The 20357-nt window shown below is 36.7% G+C and overlaps 1 protein-coding gene across 1 annotated transcript in view; it reads right to left on the reverse strand.

Annotated features, from left to right (window-relative positions):
* Positions 1–20357, reverse strand: part of LOC123880215 (glutamate receptor 1-like) — a 136175-nt gene that overhangs the window by 83143 nt on the left and 32675 nt on the right. Inside the window, exon 3 of the mRNA XM_045928209.1 lies at positions 9126–9253. Coding sequence (XP_045784165.1) covers positions 9126–9253 — 128 coding nt within the window. The remainder of the gene's footprint in view (positions 1–9125; positions 9254–20357) is intronic.

The raw sequence follows: 20357 nt of genomic DNA on the forward strand, positions 1-20357 counted from the left end.
GACGATCCGTACAAATTTATAATAATAAATAATTAATTTTGTTAAAAATAAAGTAATAACATGATTTTTTAGTCTCTTCAATCGGCTTGATCGTGAGTGTTTTTAGCTATAATTCAAGAAAATCGGTTTTGCCGTTTGAAAGTTATTAGCTCTTTTCTAGTAACTGTAACCTTCATTTGTCGGGGGTGTCATAAATTTTTAATTTATACTTGTATGAGTGGGAGGTCGCGGGTTCGATTCCCGGAAGGATCAAATTGGGAATTTATTATTTCTAAATTGTCTCTGGTTTGGTCTGATGGATGGCTTCGGCCGTGGCAAGTTACCCCTCTACCGGCAAAGACGTGCCCCCAAGTGATTTAGCGTTCCGGTTCCATGCCGAGTAGAATCCGATAAGGAGTACGGGTTAATAAAAACTGTTATATCCTTCCAAGTTAGCCTGCTTCTATCTTAGACTGCAACATGACTTACCACCAAGTGAAATCATCGACTTGTAATGGAATTTATGAAAAATTACTTATACTATTTTCAGTCAGTAGAATATTGGTTTGCTACTCTATAGTCTTACTCAATGGGTAAGACAGTTTAACGCCCACAAATCCCTTGCAAACCATAATATACTTAAATACGTAGTGCTTTTAATATTATGTATTAAGACTAAGTTTTGGAAAACTCTTTGATTTTCCGGGATAAGAAATAGTCTATGTTACTCTCCGTCCTTTCAACTTTCATTCAAAGCCGAAAATCAAGTCGCTCGGTTGCTTAGTTAGGGCGCGGAGGAAGGACAAACAAACACACTTTCGCATTTATAATAAGTATTAGTATGATATTACGGTTACTTTTTATAGTTAAGTAAGTTATTGAATTGATCTGATGATTTAAATACAGTATATGGTACAAAATATACCGATGTATCGGTATATTTCTTACTAAATACTTAGTTTAGTTTTTGAGATAGCCTCCGTCACAAAAATGGTCTAAAACTGACAACTTTGATGGCCCCCCCATTTCTTTGTTTTTTAAGATAAAAATAAAATAAAACTTATATTCGTCTCTACCTTATCACACACATAATATGTATGTGTGTGTGTGTGTGTGTATGTGTATGTTTGTTACTCTTTCACGCAATAACTACTGAATGGATTTGGCTGAAATTTGGAATGGAGATAAATAATATCCTGGATTAGCACATAGGTTACTTTTTATCCCGGAAAATCAAAGAGTTCTTACGGGATTCTAAAAAACCGAAATCTACGCGGGCGAAGCTGCGGGCATCTTCTAGTGAGCTCTAAACAACGATACACCAGATGCATTTCGTCTACGAGCTAGAGACCTGTGACACGCGGAAAGACAGAGGGACGGACAGACAGATAGACAGAAGAGTGACATTAATATGGCTCTGTTTTATCTTCATTAAATAAAAAGTTGTGAAGACGAATCTTTTTTAAAATTTTCAAACGGCTCTCCTGAAAATTTAGCTTTTTTAAGTTGTGTGATTATTCATTCCAAGCACCGAAGTGTTATGTTAGTTGTTATAATGTTTGCATTTAAAATATTGTTTTATTTTTTGATAAGTCATAGTCAAGTCTGTTTATCGAAAAACGAAATGACTATATTTTTAATATTTATTTCTTCCTAAATTTCCACCTAGATCAAAACTGAGACAACTAAAAAATCGACTGTTTTGAGTTATCATTGTGTTCGAACGCTCGGTGATCGAAGAACGAGTAAAGTGATGATGATGATGAAATATAAATAAACGTAATTTATGTTATTGTATAATGTTATTTCTAGTAACCATTATAGTATCAATATAAGTAAGCTAACAAACGATGAATTGTAAAAACTGAACTTCTGAATGGGTGCTGTATACAGTAGGCGTAAATGGATGGCGTTTACTTAGCGCTAGGTAAATAGTTTTATCGTTCAAATAGACTCCCTCGGCAATGGTTTAGTGCCAAAGAATTCTAAACCAAAAACTGCAACTATATAAAATTATTAGTAAAAATAACTATAGCTATACAAAAACCATCGATAGCCTAGCAGTTAAAAGATGTCTTAAAATTGTTTGATAAATCCTATAAAATGAACTCCTAAAGCTATTAGATTTCATAGCGTTTTGCGGGAACGGGTCCAAATGAAACAATTTCATATAGAAATCCCGTGAACGCGTAAACCACTTCAGTGGACATCTTTATCGGCGCAGGGGAGACCCGTACTGATGTCATGTGCTAATATACGAGCGCTGACCGAAACGATTATCTGAATCGTTCGACCATAGTTGGTTTAGGGCTCCCGCACACTCTTCGATTTGGACGTACGTTCTTTTGTCTAAATATATAAAAGGAAAAGGTGATTAACTGATCTATCAACTCACAGCTTAAACTACTGGACGGACCGTCTAAATTAGGCAAGCAGATAGCTATTATGACGTAGAAATCTGCTAAGAAGGCAAAATAGGGGTTCCAAATTGGTGCTGTCCACGTAGACGAAGTCACGAGCATAAGCTTGTACATAGATAATCGCTTTATCGCACACACGCTGTAATAGATGAACTATTTTTTTATTTTATTTAAACAGCTTTATTGTTAACAAAGTTACATTGAGTAAGAATACAATATGATACACATATAAAAACAAATGGCGACCTTATCACTACAGTGATCTCTTCCAGGCAACCCAAACTTAAATACTTATAGAACTGTAAAAGGAGTCGCATTGCAGCTATTACAAGAAATAAATAAGTAGGATAGGACTAAAGTGTGCAAATGCGATCTCATCCGATACAACGTTGAAACAACAAGCCTCATAAGAAAACTCAGAATCAGTCCGAGGGTGACGAAGAACTATGAAATAACTGAGCTCGGAGTATTTCTACTCGATTAAATTGCTTGCGAATTGCTGAAGGATTTAGTTGTAATCAGACCTTCTGGCAAGAGATGATGCAGCCTAAGATGAAGTGTGCTTGCCTAGAAGATGTCTAGTTAGGTACTATTCTTGACTTGGATGTAGATACTGTTACTATACGTCCCATCTAATTTCTTAGCAACAAGTCCAATTTTGAAGAACTTGGCATAAAGCCATTAGCGCCTCTGCTGTACGGATTTGCTCTCTCACTTTCTTTGATCTTATATCTAAATCTAAACACGACGATGTCTCCATGAAAAGTCTAGAAGTTCAAGGAAAAGTAGCGGGCACCAGAACACGTCTTATATTCGACACCTCCCACGTAAGTTGTTGTATCCCCAAAACTACAACTTTTCAGTAGAGCGTTTTGAAGATATAAATTGAAATTAAAGCTCCATTTTTCAATATATTTTTGAGAAATTCGGTATTTAGTTATAGTTTACAGTACTTTAACATATTCTGAAAGATAATTTATAGAAATACTTCACATTTCTGAGATTTTGTTCATACAACATTTTACGGCGTGTTTCATCTTTGTAAAATGTTGTATAAGATACTTACAACAAATTACGCTGGAAAAAACGGGTTGAGTGTCATCGTATGTGTTAAATACAACAGTGTACGTCGTTTAAAATTTAAAAAAAATGTCGTATGTATAGTCCGATTCATCATTTTCAACCAATGGATGTCCACTATTGGACATAGGTCTCTTGTAGGGACTTCTATATGCCACGGTCTTGCACCACCTGAATCCCGTGGCTCCTTGTGACTCGTTTGATGTCGTCTGTGCACCTAGTGGGATTCTGTCAACGCTGCGCCTTACAGTGCGAGGTTCCAGCACCTTGGGACCTCAACGTCTATGGGTCCTTCGAATTATGTGCCCCGGCCATTTACACTTCAGCTTCGCAACCCATTTATGCCGGTTACTCTGATTTTCCTACCGATATCCACATTCCAGATTCGATTACGTAGAGAAACTTCAAATATAGCTCTCTAATTGCCCGCTTAGTGACTCTGAACTTTCTTATGAATTCCATTATAATATGGGACCATATTATCTCGGATCCATAATATGTCATCACTGGTAACACGCACTGTTCGAAGACTAATTTAGTTTCCGTACGCTGCCGCCGAGTCGGATTCGTTGGCTGACCTGTTTCTTGAAATTGCACTTACCTACCTAGTCCAGGTACCTGTTCCAGGCTCACACTTTTCTATAATTTCGAGTGCAGAACCCTCAACGATTACTGGGTGGGCCGAGACATAAGAATTAGACATAATTTTCGTCTTACTCATGTTCATTTTTAACCCCCGACCCAAAAAGAGGGGTGTTATAAGTTTGATGTGTGTATCTGTGTATCTGTGTGTCTGTGTATCTGTGTATCTGTGTATCTGTGTATCTGTGTATCTGTCTGTGGCATCGTAGCGCCTAAACGAATGAACCGATTTTAATTTAGTTTTTTTTTGTTTGAAAGGTGGCTTGATCGAGAGTGTTCTTAGCTATAATCTAAAAAAATTGGTTCAGCCGTTTAGGATTTATCAGCTCTTTTCTAGTTTTCTTGTACAAAAGAAGGTTAGATAACCGTTAGGTTCATAATATTATGTCAATAGACAAATGTCAAGCTGTCAAGATGGACGTTGCCTAAATACATAATTATCATATCTCTATGATAATTATTTATTTGAAAATGATGTTTTGGAAAACTCAAATACTTTGGATCGTCGGGGGTGTTATAAATTTTTAATTTACACTTGTTAGGCCCATCTGTTGTGAAACTTTGCAAAGGTCATTGAGCTGTAAATGTAGAAACTCTGGGAAACCTAATGAGGTTTCCCAGAGTTTCTGCGATAGTGACTATGTCATCGACAAATCGAAGGTGAATTTCTTTTGATGTTAATGTCAAGTTCATTCCAATCCAAGCTTAAAGATAAGGACGTCTTCCAAAGCAGCGGTAAAGAGTTTCAGAGAATTACGTCTCAATGTGCACTCTGTCACTGCAATTGGACTGGCCTAGTCTGGTCCTATATGTCGACTGACATGGTGTTTTCGTACAGGATTCTAGTTCAGCATCTGTATGAACAGGCAGTTGTTTCAGCATCTCAATAGCGACCTTAATACAGCCCCAGTTTCCACCAAATCAAAAACTTTCTCATAGTTAATAAACACTTAGCAAAGAGGCAGATTATTATAATAGCCTTCAGTTATATTATGCATAACATGTCTCAGCTTATGAATGTGACCTATAGTGCTTAAGCTTTTTCAGAATCAAGCTCGTTAGGGATGCTGAAAGTCATCGAACTTATTATTGTGACGATTCATAATGACTTACGATAACAACAGCTTATAGACATGGCTTAGCAGCGAGATGAGTCTATGACTCTTCTTGAGTAATGTTTGTAACTTTGTAATTTCGTTATGCAATGAACTAGATTAATTTGAATATAAGATTCACTAACCTTTTGTGCCTACATTGCAACAAATAAACCATTACTTATTATTTATTATTGGAAAATCGCTGAAAGACCTTAAGTACTGGTTTGCCACCCGCTTTCAGGAATTCTACTGTGATTCTGATATCACCGAGCGAATTTTTATCCTTGAGTTGTTTGAGAGCCATACTTATCTTGCATAAACTGGCATCTGGGATATCTTGGGTATAGTGTCCCGTCAATTTAGTTCTGGGATCTTTAGCCAAATCTTCAACAAGTCTTTGTATTGTGGTGTATAACTGTCCATAGAACTTCTCAATTTATTTCAAGAGCTCAAGTTTAGCTGAAATGAGGTGTTGTCAGTTTTTTGTCGTATCAGCAGGCCCTGTTTAGTAGACAGATCTTTCGTGAATACTTTTGAGTTCCTGTTCCGCTCTATGGTATCTTTAAAACGAAATTAAAGATCCATAAGTCACGTGTTTGTACAATAGAGATCTGCCAGTAGGTAGGTGCATCTGCTGAAGACTACAGTATCATTTCTGGCCTTTTTCTGGCCATGAGCTTTAAAATCATAAAAAATATTTGTTATTTTTGGACGATAGTCCGTAAAGAAATTGGACTCCACCACCTGGCAGGTTCTACCAACCTATTTATTGGAAAGGTAGGCTCTGAAATAATATATTGTAGTAGTGATTTTTTTGTTAATTATATGGTAACCTAGTGGTATGATGAGCCGATTAGTTATTTCATTGACTATCATAGGTTTACGTCGCCATCAAACTAAATTTTAACATAGTTTTATTGTATACAATGTCGTATGTAAGAAAAAAAACAATGTCATAGCAACGTAAAATATAGCATGTAATCATACAACAAAATTTTGAGAAATAAATACCGAAGTAAAATGTTGTATGTATCACTTAACACAAAATTTATTATAATTCTGCAACGTAAACAGTTGTATGTCATCATACAATACTGTTTTTGGGTGTCCTCAACGACGTAAATTGTTGTATGTAATCTATACAATAGTTTAGCTTGGCATCACTGTTAAATTACTAAAATACGATAATGAAATAAAAAAATGCAAACACAACCGTGACATATCAGTGTTTTGAGTTACAAACATTTCATTTGAATTCCGGCGTGATCTGTTGTATCTGTTACATACGAGGCGCAAACGTGCGACTTCACCCCACATAAAACGTTGTAAAGGTCGATATGATATTTTACGTCGTCCTCGTTTGAAAAATACAACATTATACGCCTCATAAGTACTTTAAAAAACAACATTTTTAGGATTTTTTTTAATTGAACATATAAAATAGATAAAAATAGACATTGTTATGTAAAAAACGCAAAATGGCAATTTTGTGGCTTACAACAACTTACGTGGGAGGTGTCGAATCATCCATAAGACAAACCATAGACAAGATCCATAGACAACCATAGATCAATAAGACAAACATCCATAGGGCAAACCTAGCGAGGGCTGCAAGGGAGGAAGGAATGAGGAGATGTAGACCTTACAATGCCTAATTGCAAAGTCAATTTCTTTGCAATTAGGCATTGTAAGGTCTACATCTCCTGAGGATGCTCCGGTGTCGGGGCGAAACGTGCGTCGAGTGGTGTTGGGATTTGTGTGGTGCTGCGTGGTGGTGGTGCGTGTGGCTTGCATGGTGGCTGGCTTTTCCTGCATGTTTATCAGTGGGAGGGCGGGTAGTGCACGTCACATGCTGCATGTTGCACCATACAGATTTCTTTGGTTTGGCGGATTATAGCAAATTAAGCTTTTGGTTCTTGTATATCATGGACTTCCGCAAAATAACGCCTGCTTTTATACTACAGACAAAAAATACGTCCCGAATCGATGTATTTACAAGGGGCCTAAAAGTTTCCAAACGGACGACTTCTTTACGTGGCCACACTATCTTATGTCTTTTTTCACTCCCACTGTGAGCATTATGTTGTAAGAGCAATTCCGATGCTCCATTCAGAGTTATATTTCTTCCATTTGCGACGTCATTTCTTTCTATATCACGTGGAAATGTTTCACTTACGTTACCGGAGTTCGTTTTCTCATATTAGGGTATTATTGTCAAAGCGGTGTTAGTTTACAAGTAAGTATTTTGCTTGGTATTTTGTCATACATGTAAAAAAAATTATTATAAGTTAAACCTGGGTGGTGTACCGATAAGACATTATTTCTCGATGATAAAAGAAATAATCATCATCTCAACCCATTGGCGGCCCACTATTAAGCAAGAGTCTCCTCTCATTCTGATAAACGTTTAGGCTATAGTCCATCACGCTGAGGCTTCACACACCTTTGAGAAGATTATGGAGAAATGTCATTGGGGTTTTTGACGTTATTTTCACTAATCGTCACAGCAGATAATCTTTAAATGCTTATAACGCACATAATTCCAAAAATTTAGGTAGGTAAGTACCTAAATATTGAACAATAAATATTCCGTCGTCTCTCGTAGTAAATCTAATAATATTTTCTTATTTTGTTACAATGCATCGATTAAAAGCACAAATCGCTGGATAGCAAAAAATCGGAATCGCCTCAAATTCTGCTGACAATAAATCCTACGATTTGATTTTCAGTTCAGCTACCGGGTTCTTTCTATTGGATTAAATACGGGAAATGTGAAATCGGGGCTCTTAATTTTTTTTACTCGAAATTATAGTAGTTAAAACCTTTCCAATGTTCAGCAATCAATAGAAAAAAGGAGTATTTTTGGATTAACTTCTTTGGGTAATTTAATGTGACAGTATTGTAATTTAATGTGACTAATTTTACTAGACCATATATATTGTACAACTTGTGTAATACATGGTCAGAATTTGGTTGTACCTACCCTATTTGTTTTTGTAACATCTCCACTGTTTACCCATATTCGTAATATAGAAATTTGATTTTATTTGATTTGACTTCGTTGTGATGCTGTTAGCCTGCCACAGACATTTTATCGAGAAACAATAAAGCCAGTTAAAGTTAATGTTGCATTGTCATCCAGTTCCAACTTATATTTAAAATTTCAAGCCTCTAGCACATTGGGAAAGTTTCAAAGCATATGCAATATTTGTACTGAAAAGCCAAATACACCGACTAGAAAGTGAGTTAAAAGACAAAGTCCAAAGTCCTAACATGAAATGAGAGTAAAACATGTTACACGTGTGCCCTCACTTAAGATTTAAAATACATATTTTAAAATAGTCATGAGATTTCCTTATTTGCCAGTTTTTTGAAAATAATTAAGTACCATTTACAAAAAAGTTTGCAAAATGATGCCGGTTTGAGTTTAGTAATAATAATAAGTATAAGTGATTTTGTAAGGTGGTAATAATAAAAAAAAGAATACCCGGCTGAGTTTATTTTGGGCTCTTCTCAGACTTGGGCGCGTTTGGAACCCTCGCAGCTTTAGTTTTAAGTTTACGTAATTAATTATCACCACTATATCATCTTAAAATCTAACAAATCGGACAAACAAAAGGTGTACAATAGTACCTATTTTGAACAAATGTAAATTAAAATTCATAACACCCCCGACAAGTGAAGGTTACAGTAACTAGAAAAGAGCTGATAACTTTCAAATGGCTGAACCGATTTTCTTGGATTATAGCTAAGAACACTCTCGATGACGCCACCCTTCAAACAAAAACTAAATTAAAATTAGTTTAGGAGCTACGATGCCACAGAGAGATACACAGATACACACGTCAAACTTACTATTACACCCCCCTTTTTGGGTCGGGAGTTAATAAATGATTTTGACTTTTACCTTTTCAGGAAACCATGGAGTGACGAACGGCATTTGGAACGTGTTGGTGTAGGAGTGGAGGGTGTCAAACGACTCAGGGGTCACGGCACCCAGCATCGCAAACACTCCTCGAGCGAACTGGTTGCAAACTGCGAACAAAAAAATATATTATTCATTAGATGATGCCCGAATTAGCCGTGAATTCAGGTTTCTTCAAAACCTGTGAGAACTCTGATTTTCCGGGATTTTTTTATTGAGATAAAAGTTAGTCCTTGACTGCAATCTCACGTGGTGGTAAGTGATGATGCAGTTTAAGATGGAAACAGGCTAATTTGGAAGGGATATGTCAGTTTTCATTGAAGCCATATTCCTTTAGTTTCTACACGGCACCGTACCGGAACGCTAAATCGCTTGGCGGCACGGCTTTGCCAGTGGGGTGGTGACTAGCCACGGCCGAAGCCGTGGCTAGTCACCCAGCTTTCTGGTCTGGTCTGGTCCCACCAGACCAGACCAGAAATTAAGAAATTATAAAATTGCAAACCCTTGCCGGAAATCGAACCCGGGGCCTCCCACTAATAAGACTACAGCGCTTACCTCTACGCCAGGGAGGTCGTCAAAAATAAATAGTTAATAGCGGCCCTTCCCAAATTCAATTGTTATGTCAAAGCTGAATTTAATTGGTTCTAATAACTTAAAATTTAAAAAAACCCCCGACACAAAAACCTCTATAAGAAAACTAGAAAATAGCTGATAACTTCCAAACGGCTGAACCGATTTTCTTGGATTATAGCTAACAACACTTTCGATCAAGCCACCTTTCAAACAAAAAAAAACTAAATTTAAACCGATTCACTAGTTTAGGAGTTACGATGCCACAAACAGATCCACACAGATACACAGTTACATACGTCAAACTTACAACACCCCTTTGGGTCGGGGGTTAAAAAATTCTAGCACAAATAATGACTGTCGAAGTAATTAAAATCAGCCTTCGTTTAAAATCGTCTATTGAATAACACTATAAAAACCTTCAAGTCTAAAAAATCCAAGTAATATCACAGAGTGGAGACCACAATAGCCGAGCGCGGGGGTTTATCGCAATGCTACTGACCCAGATCCACAGCTTTCTATTGGACCACGTAATGTACATAAACCATCATTTATTAAAATGACTTTGTTAAGCCTACTCTCGGTTTTTGTTATTTTAAGTCCCATAAGGCGTAATGATTCATTTTGCATTTTTAATCTCTAAAAAGAAAATGCATTTGCGTTAAGATTAAAAAAATCAGTCAAGTGTTCACACGAAGGGTTCCGTACCGTTGTAGAAGGTAACCTAAAACTTTATGCACGATAATAACGAACTGCGCAATCAATATGTGAACACATTTTTTTTGTGTGATGTTAACCTCCATAATCCACGGTTTTCGGATTTTTTCCTTTACTTGTGCTGTAACACATTGACAGACACAACAGACAGACGGACAGACAACAAAGTGATCCTATAAGGGTACCGTTTTTTCTTTTCAGGTACGGAACCCTAAAAAGTACGGGTTAAAAATGAAAAAAAAAACGTAAATTAATTTACAAAATGCATTAAAAATACTTTTCGTTACAGGTGTTACCGACTGTCCTCTGTGCAGGGATCGCCATCTGGGATCCCTAGCCTCACTTCACGAAGTCCTCGGCAGCCTGGGCGGTCTACTCGGCTTCTGGAGCGAGCTTGGATGGCTGGAGTGAAGACTTCGGCGGGGAGGGGCAACGCACGCACTACAGACGGAAACGTTTAAGTGCGGAAACCAGCCCAGAGAGAAGAAAGAAAGAAAGATCTCAGCTTTATCAAGCACCTCCGGAAAAATTCCTACAAGCTCTGAGACGATCGTGTAATCATACTCTACTAATACAATTACCTAAAAGCCTGTCAGGTACAGTAGCTAAATTAATGAACTCACTAACAGAGTAAGGTGTCTTACCTGCGATGAATGTGTTCTGTTTTCTTTAACTCAAAGTTTTTTCAAGCGAAACTTCTTAGGCCTGAGGTATACTTTGTGACGAGCAGGTCGTCCAAGTGACAAGTGCTTAGTCAACAGCTGCTCGATTGCGGGAAAACTGCATCAATCATTACTACAATCGCAATCGTTTTGATTGGCTGAATTTATGCTACCTAGGTATTCTTGTTGCTACAATTCGTTGTATAAGTAAGCAAACAACAACCGATCAAAATGATTGCGATCGTGACATTGTAACTGTCATTTTTACAGCAATCGCACCGCAAGTTTCTGCCGTATTTTTTCGTAAGGTAAAGAATAAAGTTACTACACAGTAATGTTTTTATCTTTGTGAGATTTATACATAATATGTATAATAACTGCTTTGTGCATGTGCACTTATTGCATTTACTTATCAGATGATCGAGGAAGAGGGCTGGTTATCTTTTACACAGATCTAAAAAATCTAGCTAGGATCTAGCTCTTGATCTTGCAACATTTTTTAAATCGTATTGTACCTACTGTGTAGTATGTCAGCTAAAAAAATAATATATGTCGGCTGTCAGCTAATTTTGCTTAGTACCTAATGTAAAGTGTGCATAATAATGAAAAGGCTTTTCAGGTGATATTTTCTAATGAATGCTGCCTATAAAATGGTACATCTGTATTCACAAGTATTTAGTATAGCGACCCGGCAAGGCTTCGCACGAGTAGATTACAATTTCGCTGGGATCTTTAATTTTTTGAAAATAAAATATAGCCTATGTCACTCAGGAATCATGTAGCTTTCTACTGGTGAAAGAATTTTCAAAATCGATTCAGTAGTTCCGGAGATTAGTTCCTACAAACAAACTTACATACTTTAAATCTTTATAATATTAGTAGGTAGGTATAGATTGATCTCGTCGCCATCTCCAGTATCGCGACGATAGTCTCGCCGTGCCACTAAATCCGATACAAACTCTATGGGTTTATCTCCACAGGGCGATACGACGAGAGACTCTGGACGAGTAAAACGTCGTGGACTCAGAGTCTCACGACGATATCGTCGGGTCTCGTGGCGATACCACCACGTTACGCCATAGTTGAGAGGCCCAGCGATCCGTTGCGGTCTCGTGGCGTATCGTTGCGAGTCACGACGACACGCTAGCGAAATTATCGTCGTACGTGGAGATTATCCGATGATAGTAGGACGGAGTTGTCGCGATACTCTCGCCCGTGAAAATGGCGCCTATGTATAGAAGGTCGCAAGTTAGCCCAAATAAAGTCAAAATGGCGAGTTTGGGAATGCGATTAATTTCAACTCTCAACAAAATTTGCAAATTTACAAAACGATCATCGATATTTGGTTATTCCCCGACGACGCGCCTCCGTTATTATAATTCCACTCTAACACAATTACCTTAAAAGCCTGTCGGAGAGAGAAATTTAATGAACTCAGTAATAAAGTGGAATTTCTTAAATTTTATCCTGTGCATTAACATTTACCAACTGAGATGCTTTTTTCGCCGTTCGAAGTATTAATTAATTGCTTAGATGTTATTTTTTTTAATTATATCGTATTTCCTTAATCTTAAAGGGTTGTCTTAATTATTTGAAAGTAGATGATAATAAAACTCGGCAAAATTTGAATGTGCGTTATTTTTCGGGTTCCGCACTTCAAAAGGAAAATCCTTTATGTCTGTCTGACTGTCATGTCTGTCAAGAAAAGGGAAACAAAACCTATAGGGTACTTCCTGTTGACCTAGAATCATGAAATTTGACAAGTAGGTAGATCTTCAACTCTTCTTCCACGCTGCGCTTTCCGGTGGTTGGGCGCCATTTCAGCTTCTTGGAACCCAAACTTTTGGATGGTTTTTTGTAACTATGCGCTCTGCCCATTGTCACTTCAGCTTCGCCACCCACTGAGCTATGTCGATCACTCTGGTTCTCCAACGGATCCCTCATTTCTGATTTGATCACGTATAGAGTAACTACAAGCATAGCTCTCGCTATCGCTCGCGCATGGCATGATTGACTTAGACTGAGATCTATAGAGCACACTTTAACTTTGCTCAGACTGTTAAACTGTTAAAACGAGACAGCGTTATACCGCTGACGTAAATCTGTCTCGTTTTAACTGAAACTTAAGTCTAAGCAAAGTCAAAGTGCCCTCTATTTTACCCTAAAAACGATACTAGACGATAGATATTACATACATACAGAATAAGATAGATTAATTGGCAGCTATTAGTCAGGTTTCTCCTCATACGCCAAGCGATTTGTTACTTCAACTTGAAATAATGGTTGGGCGCCTCCAAAGGTATTCTAGTTTTAATCCTGTGTACACCTAGATGCTAGATAGTAAATATATGAAACACCAGCAGTTTCCACACATAAAGAACTGAAGTCACTTAGTATTTAAAACTAATAATCTTATTGACGAAGGCGCGGCGGCGGGATGACTTTATTGACTCTGACAAAAATTGCAATATTTCTTTAATATTTCGCAAACAGATCCCTAAAGACCTATCCAATGACATCGCACACCATAAGATAGACGAGAATAAATAGCATTTTACGTGGAGGGCAGTACGTACCCTAAAACATATTTCATGATTTTTTCAACACTTGGTACCCATGCCGAATTACAGACTTCTAGTAATAAGGCTGAGATCTATAAAACGCACTTTGGACACTGTTAAAATGAAACAGCGTCATAACGCTGGCATAAATCTATCTCGTTTGAACAGAAAATTAAGTCTAAGCTAAGTTAAAGTGTGCTCTATAAATTTCAACCTTAAGTATCTGAGCTAATCAGCAGACGGTTAACTGTACCTAAAAGTTCTTTGTTTACTACGAAATCTTAAAAATGGCTGTAAAAATATATGCCAAAATAAATAATACCTACTATCTACCAAATTAATTTGTGGGCATTACGGATATTGGTAAAATTTCATTTCACGCAAATTGATAATCATTTACGAATATCATTAAGCATTAGCGCCTATGCGGTTACAATAGCATATTGTTTCATGTAAAGGTAATCGCCCATGGAAAAAATACAATTACGAGGAAAATAAAAGTATTAAAATAAACTCGAATTAATCACGAGGAAATAGAAAAACTATTAAATACATGCATTGCACAAAATATCATCTGAAAACACAGCCACAGGCACTCACGTACACGCACACTAGCATACACACACACATATACTTACACATACACAACACAAACATAAACACTCAACATTTGTATTATATATATTTATTTTTTACATATATATTATATATTTGTGTTCATAATTAATTTTAAGTACAACCACTAATAATATTGTATGGTAAGTCACTGGCCCCTGAGGTATGGGATCTCCTATTTTAGGGGCCATGTAAAATTGTGTAACAATTATTTATTACTAGCCGATGCCCGCGACTTCGCCCGCGTTGATTTAGGTTTTTCAAAATCCCGTAGGAACTCTGATTTTCTGGGATAAAAAGTAGCCTATGTGCTAATTCAGGATATTATCTACCTGCATTCCAAATTTCAGCCAAATCCGCCCAGTAGTTTTTGCGTGAAGGAGTAACAAACATACACACACACACACACACACACACATACAAACTTTCGCCTTTATAATATTAGTGTGATGTGATTGGTGATCAATAAATATTCATTCATCATAATGTAGGATAGTCTATATTCAGTGATAGCCACTACACCCTGCCCTCAGCCTTTCCCATCCAGCTGCTTCCCACTACCCTCTTTTTAACCGATTTCGAAAAAAGAAGGAGGTCCTCAATTCATCGAAATCTTTTTTTTAATTATATCGCCAGTCTATCGCCCTATTGGGCGCCCTACACCATGCTTACTTGTAAGGTCAGCAACAAAGCTAGGTTTACACCCGTCCATAGTCGCTTACACTGGCGAGTGCAAACCTTTGTCGCTGTCTGTACGTGGTCTGCACTTTATGCATTTTAGTTGTAACTCACTTCTACGACAAGTATGACATTATAACCTACTCATTCTCACAACAAATAAAAACCAGAAATTTAACCTATGATTTCCCACATAAGACCACAGTGCTTACTACTGCGACAGTACATTGCGCTTACCAATATAATATACACGGTGAAATTTTAGTAGGCTTAGAGCAATGGCTAAGTAAAGCCTTAAGCAGTACTGTCGACTATACCTGTTTGTTTTGGGAAACTAGCCACTTTTTTTCTTGGAAAAAAATATGTTGTCAAAAACTTGAATCTGTGAGAATCATTAGTAGTGGTCGGCGAATACGAGCGTCACGTGATAACCGTGCTGTTCGGAGACAGAACAGGACAAAGCGATGCGGCGGAATACTACTACTGGTTCGCGAATTTATCCAAACAATAATTTCTCGATTGTGTAATATAAATGGTAAATCACTAAAATTTCATCGTGTTGAATGCCCTACATTGGCACATAAGTGATCCCAATGACATGAATGCGCGATATAGTGGTAAGTATATTCCATTTCTACAAAATCCTAGCATTGGACATAAGGGAAGAGACAGGTGGGCTGGCAACTTTACTACATAAAATTCCAACGAGTAATGATCCAGCGGTTGATTATACACATATTGCAATATTTGTCGAATCTGCGCTTGTTCTGTATACAGCATTTATTAACCTATCATACGGTCATAATATAAACATTTATACTAATTAACGCCGTTGATACATTTATGGTTATTTACGGTCATAACTTTTGTCGAATGGTTTTACAAGAATGGTTATTATTATAATGATATATCCAAGCTTATATGTAACTATATAAACACAAAAGGTAGTTAAGCTTTAATGACATAATTATTTGATTATGTAAAAAAAATCCGTATTATCTAGACTAAATCATACTAATATTAATATAAATGTTTAAAGGTCAGCAAGTAACAAAAATGATATCTACTCTGTAAATCTGTGGATAATATTTTGATGATGACGATGGCTATAATATAAATTTGACACAAAGATATAGTATAGTAGGTACTTTTTATGTCAAATAATCAGAGTTTGCACAGGATTTTAAAAACCTAAAATGCGCAAATGAGGAAGAGCAAATAAAAGACAAATAAGCTAAAATTCAAACAAGGTAGGTAATGCAAATGGTAAAAATACAATAAAAGATAAGGAAATTTAATCCTAAAACTTCTCTTAGGTTAAAACGTAAAAGCAATGCTAATTTACACAAAGCTACAAGTTTCACAGCAAAAAAGAACGAGATTCAAAATGGGTAGTGCGAAAAGTTAAAGCATAATGAAAAGTTTTGTTGCACAATTTTGAATGATACTAGATACATATAGTCAAGGAGGCAGACGTTTCTGCGAGCAAAAGGTAACAGAGTATCCACAGAATTCTAAATTAGTTGTTACCCCTTAACTTGAGTCAGTACTACATAGTTTTTTCTTTTTTTGGGATGTCAATGTGGTGGACTTCCAGATTTTTGCGCATTCGACTCAATTGAGAGTGGAATGTCATCTTTTAAGTTTAACGACTTTTATTGTGTGTTAGTGATAAAAACTGGGACTGACGGCACAAAGGAAACAAAAAGGCCATAATATTACGTACTGTATAAATACATTATACAAGAAGGTAGATATTCATAAAATAAAGCTAGTTGTGGATCAACCAGCCTCTTTTCTTTACATAGTGGCAGCGGTGGGATATATAATGGATTTTTTAATACAGTTGCTCAAAAAGTGGCGTATTGCAGGGACGTATAGCGTTCGGGATGTGGGCTATTACATACTCGTGCTTTTTCTTTACCTTTCCCGCACTCGTGCTTTTTCTTTCCCAACTGTCAAAATATTAAAAAGAAAAACCAACCATGAAGTTTTTACTAAAAAAAATATGCAAATACGTATTTCTAATAAGAAGCTACTAATTTGTTTCAATATCAGATTTAATGATTTGATTGAATGAGTTTGGTTAGGTTTCATTTCAATTCATCTCATTAAATTTCATTTTCATTTCATATCAATAAAAAACTTCTACTGAAGACTTGGCTGTATGGGCATAGTTCCCTTTGCCTACCAGAATGGGTGAAGAAAAAAAAAACTCTGCTTATATTCTACGGTTGGCGCCATTTTTCAGAAATTTTCTTTGCGAGTTTAGTTGTTGGTTGCCTAAAATGAGTAATTTCGACCCTAGTTTTTTATATCTATTAACAATAAAGTTGTTTTAAATTAAATTAAATTAAGTTAGTTGAGTTTATTGTGTTTTTATTATTTTATTAAATTGCTTCATTTTTTCGCAACTGTATTAAAAATAGTCGTTCAGTACACGTGCGGAACCGTCATTGCAACTCGTTCCGACTGTCCACCCTCGCCTTCAGCTACGCCTCGGCTCGGGTAGACATTTGTCGGAACTCTTTGCAATGACAGCCTTTCCGCACTTGTAATGAAATATACTATTTTTTATAGATTTTGTAATATGAAGAGATGAATAGAAATATTAATGGATTGTAATTTGTATCATGTCTCACACATCAGTTGTTTTTCAGTATAGAAAAAGATAGGTTTAGTGTAATTATATTATACAAGAAAGTCGGTATTCATAAAATAAAGTTAGTTGTGGGTCAGCCAACCTCGTTTACACGTTTGTTATATTAACTTATAGGTGCCACTATCGACACAACCAATCGCTGGAAAATGTCAAGTGTCGTCTCATTGAATCGATTTTAACAGTTGTACATCATCAATTCAATATATTGACGGCTATTTACTGAAGCGCCAGCCTGGTGGTGGAGTGGTGGTCTCCACTAAGGTCAAATGAGGATTGGTAGATTTCACACACCTTTGAAAATATTATGGAAAACTATTTAGCATGCAGGTTTCCTCACGATGTTTGCCTTCACCAGTAAAGCAAGTGATATTTACTTGCTTAAAACGCATATAACTCCGGAAAGTTTAAGGTGCGTGCCTGCATTCGTACTCCGGACCCCTGGATCGACGGTTGTTACTCTTTTTCAAATTGTCAGATTTCGCTAAGATTTGGAATGCCCTTCCAGCGTCTGTGTTTCCTGCCACGTATTAGGTACTTAATTACTTTTAAGGTAAAGATTAATAAGCAATCGTTCTCCAACTTAGACCTCATCACTGCTTTATTTAAGAGTCCCGCTTATGGTAGTGACAACTCATTGGAATTGGCCATATTGCCATTTCCACAGATGAAGAAAATAACGTTATATGTGCGTGTCCTATCCTGTAATTCAAAAAAAACTTGTTTTTTCATTCATCAGCTAGGTAGATTTTCTATCGACAACGATGAAAAATGATAACGCCGAAACAGCTACCAGCTCTTATTTGAGTAAACAAGCTCTCGGCCGCCACTCGTCCTCTTACGGGCAATTTGCTTTTGTTTCTACTTTTAATTTCCGAGTCAGCATTTTCGTATTGTTCCCATTTTTCCGAGATAAAAATTATAATGCCTCCTCTTTACAGGTTTGCCTTTCTTTCATGCCTCGGTCGTGAAGATGGTGTCACGGTCGAGGTATGAAAGAAAGATGATGATAAGGTTTATGAGTCCTCTATAAAGGTACACCAGATTCAACACGTCTTTTGTTCGGGAAAAAGAACTAGACCCTGTACAAATGTCTCTTAGTTATCTGGTTAGCATAAAATTGCACTAGGGACATCTCAAGCGGCAAAAAGTTGTATTATCAACCTATTTGTATATTTCAAAGCATTTACACCTAATTCGCTGACCATACACGATCAAGTTTACCGTCCAAGTTTGCAACGGACTTGAAGAGGCGTTCGCACTGTTCAAACTACTGGACGGATCAGGCTGAAAGGCATGCAGATAGCTATAATTACGAAGATATACCTACATTAAGAAAGGATTTTTGAAAATTCAACCCCTAAGGGGGAAAATAGGATTTGAAAGTATAGTTCTCGCGGGCGAAGTCGTGGGCTAGACAAACAAATTTTTACTTTGGCTCTGTTTTACTTATCCATTTAAAATATGTGTTTGTAACATTACAAAAACTTACGGAAAATCTTAAAATTACCTACCTGGTCAGAAATAACAAAGATATAAAAAGTTATTATATATGAAAAGATTTCATTCAAAATACTAATAAAATCTTTTCAATAATGAAGATCCATTACTTTTATAAGTGTTTTCTTTTGTAATCACTTCCAATAAATATCTTCCCAGAACTTACTTATCTTCTGAGTGTTTATGAGTGATAGGGGGTAGGAATTCAATCATATAATTCCTATCTGGCATACTTTACGGCGCGTAGATCTACGGGAGTATCTTTACTGATATAATTTGCGAAGTGTGTGTTGAGCTTTATAAAAATCTTTTAATTTTGGTCCGTACAAAATAAGAACTCATTCGCCATTTTAACTCAATGTGTCAACTGTCATCTCAAAAATACGGTTCACTTTTTTCCTCTCTCGTCTGGCTTTACAAAGATTAGCCAATGTCAAGTATGTAGTTATTTGTAACAAGTTAGTTAAACTATACAAGTATGGACCTCGTCTGTGCCGTCGCTCGCCGACATACGCACGGCACCCCCTTAGAGCGCTTTCCAGTCAGTTTTAACAAAAAAACACTCCAAAAAGGCAGAGCACGCCCGCCAGCTAACACCAACACAGACGAAGTCCCTTTCACTTTTAAATAAGGACTAAATTCGACATTTGACTTTACAGTTGACATATTATTAAGTTAAAATGGCGAGTGAGAACGCCTTTTGTACGCATTATACTTTAGTGTATATAGAGCTTTATAATCTATGGCAAAATAGCTGTCAACAAGGTCATAACACGCGACTTCATCCGCATGGGTTTAGGTTTTTTGAAAACCTCGTGGGAACTTTTTGATTTTCCGGGATAAAATGTAAGCAGGGTGAAATAGGCTTTCCAGGCTTTAAGAGGGCTCTCTCCGTCACTCGTTTCATACAATCGTATAGTTCCAATTTCATTTGAATATTAAGCAACCAAAGTCCATGAAATTTTGCAGACATATTCTAGAAACTAATATCTATGTCTGTGATTTTCCAGATTTCTGTTAAAATATTCCGCGAGATTAACAAAGTTACGCGGTCTTAAAAATTTCAAACAAATCTTTGAGTCCCTGTAATTTTAAAACTACATATTTTTAGAAAAATCTAAAACACCACAAACACAGATATTAGTTTCTAGAATATGTCTGCAAAATTTCATGGACTTTGGTTGCTTAGTATTCAAATGAAATTGGAACTGCGATTGTATGAAACGAGTGACGGAGAGAGCCCTGTTAACTG

The sequence above is a fragment of the Maniola jurtina genome, chromosome Z, assembly GCF_905333055.1.
Source record: "Maniola jurtina chromosome Z, ilManJurt1.1, whole genome shotgun sequence".
Classification (NCBI taxonomy): domain Eukaryota; kingdom Metazoa; phylum Arthropoda; class Insecta; order Lepidoptera; family Nymphalidae; genus Maniola; species Maniola jurtina.